Genomic DNA, 12,194 nt, shown 5'->3' on the forward strand with positions numbered 1-12,194 from the left:
ACGGTTATTTTCCGTACTAAACATGTTATACATAAATGAGAATTGGAGGTTGGGGAATGGGTAGCTTTGGATCGATCCGTTAGCAGTCTGACAAAATGGGTCTCAAAACCACTTGATGGATTTTCAAGAACACTGTCTAATCTTTTGAAAAAATGATATTTGATCAAAAGATAGATGTAGATGGTTCCTACATAACGGATAAGTCTTCTAGTAGACGGTTACTTTCCTTACTCTACAAGTAACACATACAGGACATTTGGAATAGGGGTGGGGGGGGGGGGGGTTGGGGTAGAGGGAGTGGGGGATTTTAGATTGAACCTCTAGCAGTGAGGGAAAATACATCTTATAACGACTTGGTGGAGGTTCAAGAACACTGTCTAATCTTAAGAAAAAATGATATTTGATCAAAAGTTAGATGGTTCCTCCATAACGGACAAGTCTTCTTGCAGAAGGTTCTTTTCTGTACTCTACAAGTAACACAGACAGGACACTTGGAAGTGGGGGTGGGGGGGGGGGAGAGGGATTCAGGAATTTGGGATTGGTCCTCTAGCGCTCAGGGTAAATACGTCTTCAAACTACTTGGTGGAGGTTCAAGAACACTGTCTAATCTTAAGAAAAAATGATATTTGATCAAAAGATAGATGGTTCCTCCATAACGGACAAGTCTTCTAGCAGACAGTTATATTCCGTACTCTACAAGTAACACATACAGGACATTTTGAATTGGGGTGGGGGGTGGGGGAGGGATTCAGGAAATTGAGATTGGTCCTCTATCGCTCAGGGTAAATACGTCTTCAAATGACTTGGTGGAGGTTCAAGAACACTGTCTAATCTCAAGAAAAAATGATTTTTGATCAAAAGATAGATGGTTCCTCCATAACGGACAAGTCTTATAGCAGACAGTTATATTCCGTACTCTACAAGTAACCCATACAGGACAATTGGAAGTGGGATGGGGGGATTCAGGAATTTGGGATTGGTCCTCTATCGCTCAGGGAAAATACCTCTTATAACGACTTGATGGAGGTTCAAGAACACTGTCTAATCTTTAGAAAAAATGATATTTGATCAAAAGATAGATGGTTCCTCCATAGCGAACAAGTCTTCTAGCAGACAGTTATTTTCCGAACGCTACAAGTAACACATACAGGACATTTTGAATTGGGGTGAGGGAGGGGGGGAGGGATTCAGGAATTTTTGATTGGTCCTCTCACGCTTAGGGAAAATCTGGTTCAAAAGACTTGGTGGAGGTTCAAGAACACTGTCTAATCTTAAGAAAAAATGATATTTGATCAAAAGTTAGATGGTTCCTCCATAACGGACAAGTCTTCTTGCAGAAGGTTCTTTTCTGAACTCTACAAGTAACACATACAGGACATTTTGAATTGGGGTGGGGGGGGGGGGGGAGAGGGATTCAGGAATTTATGATTGGTCCTCTAGTGCTCAGGGAAAATACCTCTCAAAACGACTTGATGGAGGTTCAAGAACACTGTCTAATCTTAAGAAAAAATTATATTTGATCAAAAGATAGATGGTTCCTTCATAACGGACAAGTCTTCTTGCAGAAGGTTCTTTTCTGTACTCTACAAGTAACACATACAGGACATTTTGAATTGGGGTGGGGGGGGGGAGGGATTCAGGAATTTATGATTGGTCCTCTAGCGCTCAGGGAAAATACCTCTATAACGACCTGATGGAGGTTCAAGAACACTGTCTAATCTTAAGAAAAAATGGTTTTTGATCAAAAGATAGATGGTTCCTCCATAACGGACAAGTCTTCTAGCAGATAGTTATTTTCCGTACTCTACAAGTAACACAGACAGGACATTTGGAAGCAGGATGGGGGGGGGGGGGGGGAGGGATTCAGGAATTTTTGATCGGTCTTCTCACGCTTAGGGAAAATACGTCTCATAACCTTTTAAAGGTTCAAGAACACTGTCTAATCTTTAGAAAAAATGATATTGGATCAAAAGATAGATGGTTCCTCCATACAGACAAGTCTTCTAGTAGACGGTTATTTTCCGTACTAAACATGTTATACATAAATGAGAATTGGAGGTTGGGGAATGGGTAGCTTTGGATCGATCCGTTAGGGATTCAAAAAATTTTGGATTGGTCCTCAAGCGCTCAGGGTAAATACATCTTGAAACGACTTGGTAGAGGTTCAAGAACACTGTCTAATCTTAAGAAAAAATGATATTTGATCAAAAGTAAGATGGTTCCTCCATAACGGACAAGTCTTCTTCCAGAAGGTTCTTTCCTGTACTCTACAAGTAACACATACAGGACATTTGGAAGTGGGGTGGGGGGGGGAGGGATTCAGGAATTTGGGATTGGTCCTCTATTGCTCAGGGTAAATACGTCTTCAAACGACTTGGTGGAGGTTCAAGAACACTGTCTAATCTTAAGAAAAAATGATATTTGATCAAAAGTTAGATGGTTCCTCCATAACGGACAAGTCTTCTAGTAGATAGTTATTTCCGTACTCTACAAGTAACACATAGAGGACATTTGAAATAGGGATGGGGGGGGGGTGAAGGGAGTGGGGGATTGTGGATTGGTCCTTTAGCGCTCAGGGAAAATACCTCTCATAACGACTTGATAAAGGTTCAAGAACACTGTCTAATCTTAAGAAAAAATTATATTTGATCAAAAGATAGATGGTTCCTCCATAGCGAACAAGTCTTCTAGCAGACGCATATTTTCTGTACTCTACAAGTAACACAGACAGGACATTTGGAAGCAGGATGGGGGGGGGGGAGGGATTCAGGAATTTTGATCGGTCTTCTCACGCTTAGGGAAAATACGTCAAATAACCTTTTAAAGGTTCAAGAACACTGTCTAATCTTTAGAAAAAATGATATTGGATCAAAAGATAGATGGTTCCTCCATACAGACAAGTCTTCTAGTAGACGGTTATTTTCCGTACTAAACATGTTATACATAAATGAGAATTGGAGGTTGGGGAATGGGTAGCTTTGGATCGATCCGTTAGCAGTCTGACAAAATGGGTCTCAAAACCACTTGATGGATTTTCAAGAACACTGTCTAATCTTTTGAAAAAATGATATTTGATCAAAAGATAGATGTAGATGGTTCCTACATAACGGATAAGTCTTCTAGTAGACGGTTACTTTCCTTACTCTACAAGTAACACATACAGGACATTTGGAATAGGGGTGGGGGGGGGGGTTGGGGTAGAGGGAGTGGGGGATTTTAGATTGGACCTCTAGCAGTGAGGGAAAATACATCTTATAACGACTTGGTGGAGGTTCAAGAACACTGTCTAATCTTAAGAAAAAATGATATTTGATCAAAAGTTAGATGGTTCCTCCATAACGGACAAGTCTTCTTGCAGAAGGTTCTTTTCTGTACTCTACAAGTAACACAGACAGGACACTTGGAAGTGGGGTGGGGGGGGGGGAGAGGGATTCAGGAATTTGGGATTGGTCCTCTAGCGCTCAGGGTAAATACGTCTTCAAACTACTTGGTGGAGGTTCAAGAACACTGTCTAATCTTAAGAAAAAATGATATTTGATCAAAAGATAGATGGTTCCTCCATAACGGACAAGTCTTCTAGCAGACAGTTATATTCCGTACTCTACAAGTAACACATACAGGACATTTTGAATTGGGGTGGGGGGTGGGGGAGGGATTCAGGAAATTGAGATTGGTCCTCTATCGCTCAGGGTAAATACGTCTTCAAATGACTTGGTGGAGGTTCAAGAACACTGTCTAATCTCAAGAAAAAATGATTTTTGATCAAAAGATAGATGGTTCCTCCATAACGGACAAGTCTTATAGCAGACAGTTATATTCCGTACTCTACAAGTAACCCATACAGGACAATTGGAAGTGGGATGGGGGGATTCAGGAACTTGGGATTGGTCCTCTATCGCTCAGGGAAAATACCTCTTAAAACGACTTGATGGAGGTTCAAGAACACTGTCTAATCTTTAGAAAAAATGATATTTGATCAAAAGATAGATGGTTCCTCCATAGCGAACAAGTCTTCTAGCAGACAGTTATTTTCCGAACGCTACAAGTAACACATACAGGACATTTTGAATTGGGGTGAGGGAGGGGGGGAGGGATTCAGGAATTTTTGATTGGTCCTCTCACGCTTAGGGAAAATCTGGTTCAAAAGACTTGGTGGAGGTTCAAGAACACTGTCTAATCTTAAAGGTAAAGACCAGTAATGGTCATGCGATTGCATTGTGAAAGAAACGTTGTGGAATCGATCAGAAAAGGTCGATCATCTAGCATCTAGCATCTGCAAGGTTCTGGAATCATCAAAATGATAAGAAATTTGGCCCATTCTTCGTAAAGTTACAAGCACTATACACAGAAAGATGTATATGGGACTACCCTATCTCTCTCACCAGACCATGAGAGAAATAAATTTACCAAATATATGAATTAGTAGGCGGTTTCCCGGCAAATTTTTTATCATCATGTATTAGTCAAAACATATTCTTTCACATGATTGGTAATGAGAGCTTCCATTTCATTTTTTGAAATTGGGGCGTTGCCAATACTGGTCTTTACCTTTAAGAAAAAATGATATTTGATCAAAAGTTAGATGGTTCCTCCATAACGGACAAGTCTTCTTGCAGAAGGTTCTTTTCTGAACTCTACAAGTAACACATACAGGACATTTTGAATTGGGGTGGGGGGGGGGAGAGGGATTCAGGAATTTATGATTGGTCCTCTAGTGCTCAGGGAAATACCTCTCAAAACGACTTGATGGAGGTTCAAGAACACTGTCTAATCTTAAGAAAAAATTATATTTGATCAAAAGATAGATGGTTCCTTCATAACGGACAAGTCTTCTTGCAGAAGGTTCTTTTCTGTACTCTACAAGTAACACATACAGGACATTTTGAATTGGGGTGGGGGGGGGGAGGGATTCAGGAATTTATGATTGGTCCTCTAGCGCTCAGGGAAAATACCTCTTATAACGACCTGATGGAGGTTCAAGAACACTGTCTAATCTTAAGAAAAAATGGTTTTTGATCAAAAGATAGATGGTTCCTCCATAACGGACAAGTCTTCTAGCAGATAGTTATTTTCCGTACTCTACAAGTAACACAGACAGGACATTTGGAAGTGGGATGGGGGAGGGGGGGGGAGGGATTAAGGAATTTGGGATTGGTCCTCTATCGCTCAGGCTAAATACGTCTTCAAAAGACTTGGTGGAAGTTCAAGAACACTGTCTAATCTTTAGAAAAAATGATATTTGATCAAAAGTTAGATGGTTCCTCCATAACGAACAAGTCTTCTTCCAGAAGGTTCTTTCCTGTACTCTACAAGTAACACATACAGGACATTTGGAAGTGGGGTGGGGGGGGGGGGAGGGATTCAGGAATTTGGGATTGGTCCTCTATTGCTCAGGGTAAATACGTCTTCAAACGACTTGGTGGAGGTTCAAGAACACTGTCTAATCTTAAGAAAAAATGATATTTGATCAAAAGTTAGATGGTTCCTCCATAACGAACAAGTCTTCTAGTAGACGGTTATTTTCCGTATTAAACATGTTATACATACATGATAATTGGAGGTTGGGGAATGGGTAGCTTTCGATCGATCCGTTAGCAGTCTGACAAAATGGGTCTCAAAACCACTTGATGGATTTTCAAGAACACTGTCTAATCTTTTGAAAAAATGATATTTGATCAAAAGTAAGATGGTTCCTCCATGACGGTCAAGTCTTCTTCCAGAAGGTTCTTTCCTGTACTCTACAAGTAACACATACAGGACATTTGAGAAGTGGGGTGTGGAGGGGGGGGGGGTAGAGGGAGTGGGGATTTTTGATTGGTCCTCTAGCGGTCATGGGAAAAACCTCTTATAACAACTTGATGGAGGTTCAAGAACACTGTCTAATCTTTAGAAAAAATGATATTTGATCAAAAGATAGATGGTTCCTCCATAGCGAACAAGTCTTCTAGCAGACAGTTTTTTTTATGTTCTCTACAAGTAACACATACAGGACATTTTGAATTGGGGTGGGGGGGGGGGGGGAGGGATTCAGGAATTTTTGATTGGTCCTCTCACGCTTAGGGAAAAACTGCTTCAAAAGACTTGGTGGAGGTTCAAGAACACTGTCTAATCTTAAGAAAAAATGATATTTGATCAAAAGTTAGATGGTTCCTCCATAACGGACAAGTCTTCTTGCAGAAGGTTCTTTTCTGAACTCTACAAGTAACACGTACAGGACATTTTGAATTGGGGTGGGGGGGGGGGGGGAGGGAGAGGGATTCAGGAATTTATGATTGGTCCTCTAGTGCTCAGGGAAAATACCTCTCAAAACGACTTGATGGAGGTTCAAGAACACTGTCTAATCTTAAGAAAAAATTATATTTGATCAAAAGATAGATGGTTCCTCCATAACGGACAAGTCTTCTTGCAGAAGGTTCTTTTCTGTACTCTACAAGTAACACATACAGGACATTTTGAATTCGGGTGGGGGGGGGGGAGGGATTCAGGAATTTATGATTGGTCCTCTAGCGCTCAGGGTAAATACGTCTTCAAACGACTTGGTGGAGGTTCAAGAACACTGTCTAATCTTAAGAAAAAAATTATATTTGATCAAAAGATAGATGGTTCCTCCATAGCGAAACAAGTCTTCTAGCAGACAGTTATTTTCCGAACGCTACAAGTAACACATACAGGACATTTTAATTTGGGGTGGGGGGGGGGAGGGATTCAGGAATTTATGATTGGTCCTCTAGCGCTCAGGGAAAATCTGCTTCAAAAGACTTGGTGGAGGTTCAAGAACACTGTCTAATCTTAAGAAAAAATGATATTTGATCAAAAGTTAGATGGTTCCTCCATAATGGACAAGTCTTCTAGTAGATAGTTATTTTCTGTACTCTACAAGTAACACATACAGGACATTTGGAATAGGGATGGGGGAGTGGAGAGAGTGGGGGATTTTGGATTGGTCCTCTAGCGCTCAGGGAAAAATACCTCTTATAATGACTTGATGGAGGTTCAAGAACACTGTCTAATCTTTAGAAAAAATGATATTTGATCAAAAGTTAGATGGTTCCTCCATAACGGACAAGTCTTCTTGCAGAAGGTTCTTTTCTGTACTCTACAAGTAACACAGACAGGACATTTGGAAGTGGGGTGGGGGGGGGAGAGGGATTCAGGAATTTGGGATTGGTCCTCTAGCGCTCAGGGTAAATACGTCTTCAAACGACTTGATGGAGGTTCAAGAACACTGTCTAATCTTAAGAAAAAATTATATTTGATCAAAAGATAGATGGTTCCTCCATAACGGACAAGTCTTCTAGTAGACAGTTATATCCCGTACTCTACAAGTAACACATACAGGACATTTTGAATTGGGGTTGGGGGTAGGGGGAGGGATTCAGGAATTTGGGATTGGTCCTCTATCGCTCAGGGTAAATACGTCTTCAAACGACTTGGTGGAGGTTCAAGAACACTGTCTAATCTTGAAAAAAAAAAGATATTTGATCAAAAGTTAGATGGTTCCTCCATAATGGACAAGTCTTCTAGTAGATAGTTATTTTCCGTACTCTACAAGTAACACATACACGACATTTGGATAAGAATGGGGGAGGGGGGGTGGAGGGAGTGGGGGATTTCGGATTAGTCCTCTAGCGCTCAGGGAAAATACCTCTTATAACGACTTGATGGAGGTTCAAGAACACTGTCTAATCTTTAGAAAAAATGATATTTGATCAAAAGATAGATGGTTCCTCCATAGTGAACAAGTCTGCTAGCAGACAGTTATTTTCCGTACTCTACAAGTAACACATACAGGACATTTTGAATGGGGTGGGGGGGGGGGAGGGGGGAGGGATTCAGGAATTTTTGATTGGTCCTCTCACGCTTAGGGAAAATACGTCTCATAACCTTGTGGAGGTTCAAGAACACTGTCTAATCTTTAGAAAAAATGATATTTGATCAAAAGATAGATGGTTCCTCCATAACGGACAAGTCTTCTAGTAGACGGTTATTTTCCGTATTAAACATGTTATACATACATGATAATTGGAGGTTGGGGAATGGGTAGCTTTAGATCGATCCGTTAGCAGTCTGGGAAAATGGGTCTCAAAACCACTTGATGGATTTTCAAGAACACTGTCTAATCTTTTGAAAAAATGATATTTGATCAAAAGTAAGATGGTTCCTCCATGACGGTCAAGTCTTCTAGTAGATAGTTATTTTCCGTACTCTACAAGTAACACATACAGGACATTTGGAATAGGGATGGGGGAGGGGGGGGGGGGTGGAGGGAGTGGGGGGTTTTGGATTGGTCCTTTAGCGCTTAGGGAAAATACATCTCATAACCTTGTGGAGGTTTAAGAACACTGTCTAATCTTTAGAAAAAAATGATATTTGATCAAAAGTTAGATGGTTCCTCCATAACGGACAAGTCTTCTAGTAGACGGTTCCTTTCTGTACTATACATGTTATACATATAGTACATTTAGAGTAAGGGTTGGGGGGGGAGAAAGGGGAGGGATTCAAAAAATTATGAATTGGTTCTCTAGCGCTTAGGGTAAATTAATCTTGAAACGACTTGGTAGAGGTTCAAGAACACTGTCTAATATTTAGAAAAAATGATAACGGACAAGTCTTCTAGTAGACGGTTATTTTCCATACTAAACATGTTATACATACATGATAATTGGAGGTTTGGGAATGGGTAGCTTTAGATCGATCCGTTAGCAGTCTGAGAAAATGGGTCTTAAAACCACTTGATTGATTTTCAAGAACACTGTCTAATCTTTCGAAAAAATGATATTTGATCAAAAGTAAGATGGTTCCTCCATGACGGACAAGTCTTCTTGCAGATGGTTATATTCCGTACTCTACTAATAACACATACAGGACATTTGAGAAGTGGGGTGTGGGGGGGGGGGGAGGGAGTGGGGGATTTTGGATTGGTCCTTTAGTGGTCAGGGAAAATACATCTCATAACGACTTGGCGGAGGTTCAAGAACACTGTCTAATCTTAAGAAAAAATGATTTTTGATCAAAAGTTAGATGGTTCCTCCATAGCGAACAAGTCTTCTTGCAGACTGTTTTTTTCGTACTCTATGTGTAATACATACAGGACATTTGAAGTTGGGGGAGGGTAAATTTTTAATTGGTCCTCTAGCGTGCAGGGTGAATTCGTTTTAAAACGACTTGCTGGAGGTTCAAACCACTCTCTAATCTTTAGAAAAAAAGATATTTGATCGCAAGTTAGATGGTTCCTCCATAACAGACAAGTCTTCTTGCAGAAGGTTCTTTTCCGTACTATACATGTTATACATGTGTTTTTGACCCTCCACCAAGTCATTTCAAGATGTATTTACTCTGATAACCCTTGTGTACAAGTTTCATGGAATTTGAACAAACACTTTTGAAATTATGCTAAAAATTCAAAATCTTGATGTTGATGCCACAAAAGAGTCTAAGTTTGTTGACCTGAAATGACCTTTGGCCTTAACTAAGTGACCTGAAATTCTACTCACATGATTGGGGATACTTGATAACCCTATAGTCCAAGTTTCATTGACTAAGGACTTATAATGTACTTTCAAAATTATACTAACAATTAAAAAACTTAACCTTAGGTTAAGCTTTTGATGTTGACGACGCCGCTGCCGCCGTCACTGGAAAAGCGTCGCCTATGTCTCGCTTTTTTGCCCGGCGTTCATGAACACACCGTATACCGCACTTACAATGGCCCACTGAATCACCAAAGTCTTCGATACTATACTTTGAATGGGTATTGCGGGCGCCGCGCGCACAATCATCTACCACCATGCTCCCCCCAAAATGCAAGACCGCACGTAGCATACTAGTATCAATTCAAAACAGTAATAACGGCGGCCGTGTTGTTTTGGAATTAAACAAGATGGTGGCGGACGGACCATGTGCGCGAAAGTGCCTATCCAGTGTAGTCAAATTCAGTGAACTTATGAGTAAATGCGTGTGACATGCAGCGCTGTGTACGGAGGCTATGTGATATGGCGGCATTCGCTATAATGTACTTTTATTTAACGTTTCCCCGTAATCTTTTGATTGTTTACCGTAACGCCGTAACAAGAGGATTAAAACCACAACAAATACGGCGAAACCGTAACAGTTGGCATCTCTGCAAATGTTTTTTACACAACCCATATAATTAAACAAATTTATTTCGTCATCAATAACTAAGGAAATAAAATTTCATGAAATTTCTGCTCAGAGCAAATGAGAAAGGAGTTTGCAAGATGCGTTCACAATTATTATATTTTTCTATCCAGTCTGCATACCAGGGGGGTGTTTCACAAAGATCCTAAGTTGAACTTATCTCTATAAAGTTGGACTTAACAATTATGGAAAGCTGTCAACATACTTAAAAATATTTTGTAAAAGTTATCTTAAAAGGCATAAAATGATGATTCAAATCATTCATATTTGCTATTATCATGGGAGATTTCATGTTCTTGATGTGGAATTTATGAAAAGTCTAAAATACTTTTAATTTTTGCTTTCGACATTTTTTGTTATAAGGCTACAAATGGCTCTCCATAATTGTTAAGTTACATGTAAGTTTGACTTAGAATCTTTGTGAAACACCCCCCTGGATTGAACTTACTTGTGCCTCATGATCTCCTCCGACCTCTCAGAAAGCAGCTTCTTGTTCTGATCGCGCTCAGCCCTGATACAAAATGACAAAAGAGGAGGTTTAAGTTTTTGTAAAACAAAATTTTAAGAGTTATCTTCACTTTTAAGCCCATGTTAAAGAATGCATTCTGGTATGACTGTGCTTGTTTACTTCTATCCGCACAGAACACCTATCTCTTATTTCCCTTTCTTTTATTTTGCATCCCCTTTCAAATCCAACAGTTCTTTTCAGGACTACCCACATGATTAAAGGTATAGACCAGTTCTGGTCATGCGATTGCATTGTGAAAGAAACGTTGTGGAATCGATCAGAAAAGGTTGATCATTTAGCATATAAGTCTTGGTTAAGTTACAAGCACTGTACACAGAAAGATGTATATGGGACTACGCGATATCTATCCAGGCCGGATAGATATGATAATTTACCAAATATATCAATTAGTGGGCGGTTTGCCGGCAAAATTTGTAACATCACGTATTAGTCCTAACATATTCTTTCACATGAATGGTAATAAGAGCTTCCATTTCACTTTTTGAGAGGGAGGGGGGGGGGGGGGGGGTTTCCAAAACATGGTTGAACTGTAAAGTTACGACGTTGAACTTACAGCAGTTTCTTGTACTCCTCAGGGTCTGTCCTGTTGGACTTCTCGATGAGCTGATTGGTTCGCTGCTTCCAACGATTGACCTCATTGGAAAGGGCGACCTTCTCGGCTGCCAGGGCATCTCGCTGGGCCGTGATGGTACGGGTCTGTTCCTGCAGAGGGAGAATGGCTCCCTCTAGCTCACTGACCTGAGATCGGGGTTCAAAGAATGTTTAATTATTGCTTGAGCAATTCAGTAGGAGTTGCCTCAGGTTCAATGGAGTCAAAGAAAAAAACAACAACAAAAAAACAATGGATCAGGCCATCAACAATCTCGTGCAGACATCACTATTGCTCTGACATACATTGATCCTCACAGTGATCAAGTTTGCCCCGTCTCTCCAATCTAAACATGAAATAGATAACTGGTATCCTATGAGTTCAATCTGAAAAAGAAAAAAAAAAAGTTGCATGACAGATAACTGCAGAGGGAGTGTAATCACAAAATGACACTGATCCTACCTTAGCCTTCAGCTGCTGTAGCTGCTGTTCCACCCTCTCCTTCTCCTCCCTCAGAAGTCTGTTGCTGTCCGTGACAACATTCAGACTTTGAACCTTCTTCATCAAATCTTGGTGCTGGGCAGTGGTCTGCACGAGAATCTGGGGGACGAAGAAAAAAAAAATGTGCTAGTGGTCTACAATTTGGCGCATCGTGAATCGCAAGGTACAAGGTTCAAATCCCTATCACAGCACTAATGTCCTTTCATAGGCCATTCACACACAAAAAATGTTCCTTGAAAAGCATTGCTCTTCAAATGTCTCCATATTCTAAATATGAGACGTAACGTATAAAAAATGAGGCCAGATTTTTATGCCACATGTTTGTGTAGTCACATACACATCCTTCTGTGTACAATGCTTGTCTTTACCAAGACTGGAACAATTTTTTTTTATCATTTTGATGATCCCAGAACCTTG

At 40.3% G+C, this 12,194-nt stretch overlaps 1 protein-coding gene across 5 annotated transcripts in view; it reads right to left on the reverse strand.

The window, feature by feature from the left end:
* The window catches only part of LOC577828 (nucleoprotein TPR), an 81,376-nt gene that overhangs the window by 40,914 nt on the left and 28,268 nt on the right, over positions 1-12,194 (reverse strand). For all 5 annotated transcript variants that reach the window (XM_030983222.1, XM_030983221.1, XM_030983226.1 and 2 more), the window contains 3 exons: positions 11,739-11,876; positions 11,241-11,425; positions 10,607-10,669 (listed from right to left, as the gene is read on the reverse strand). In XM_030983222.1, coding sequence (XP_030839082.1) covers positions 10,607-10,669; positions 11,241-11,425; positions 11,739-11,876 — 386 coding nt within the window. The remainder of the gene's footprint in view (positions 1-10,606; positions 10,670-11,240; positions 11,426-11,738; positions 11,877-12,194) is intronic.

This window comes from Strongylocentrotus purpuratus, unplaced genomic scaffold (genome assembly GCF_000002235.5).
Source record: "Strongylocentrotus purpuratus isolate Spur 01 unplaced genomic scaffold, Spur_5.0 spur5_scaffold_13, whole genome shotgun sequence".
Lineage (NCBI taxonomy): Eukaryota > Metazoa > Echinodermata > Echinoidea > Camarodonta > Strongylocentrotidae > Strongylocentrotus > Strongylocentrotus purpuratus.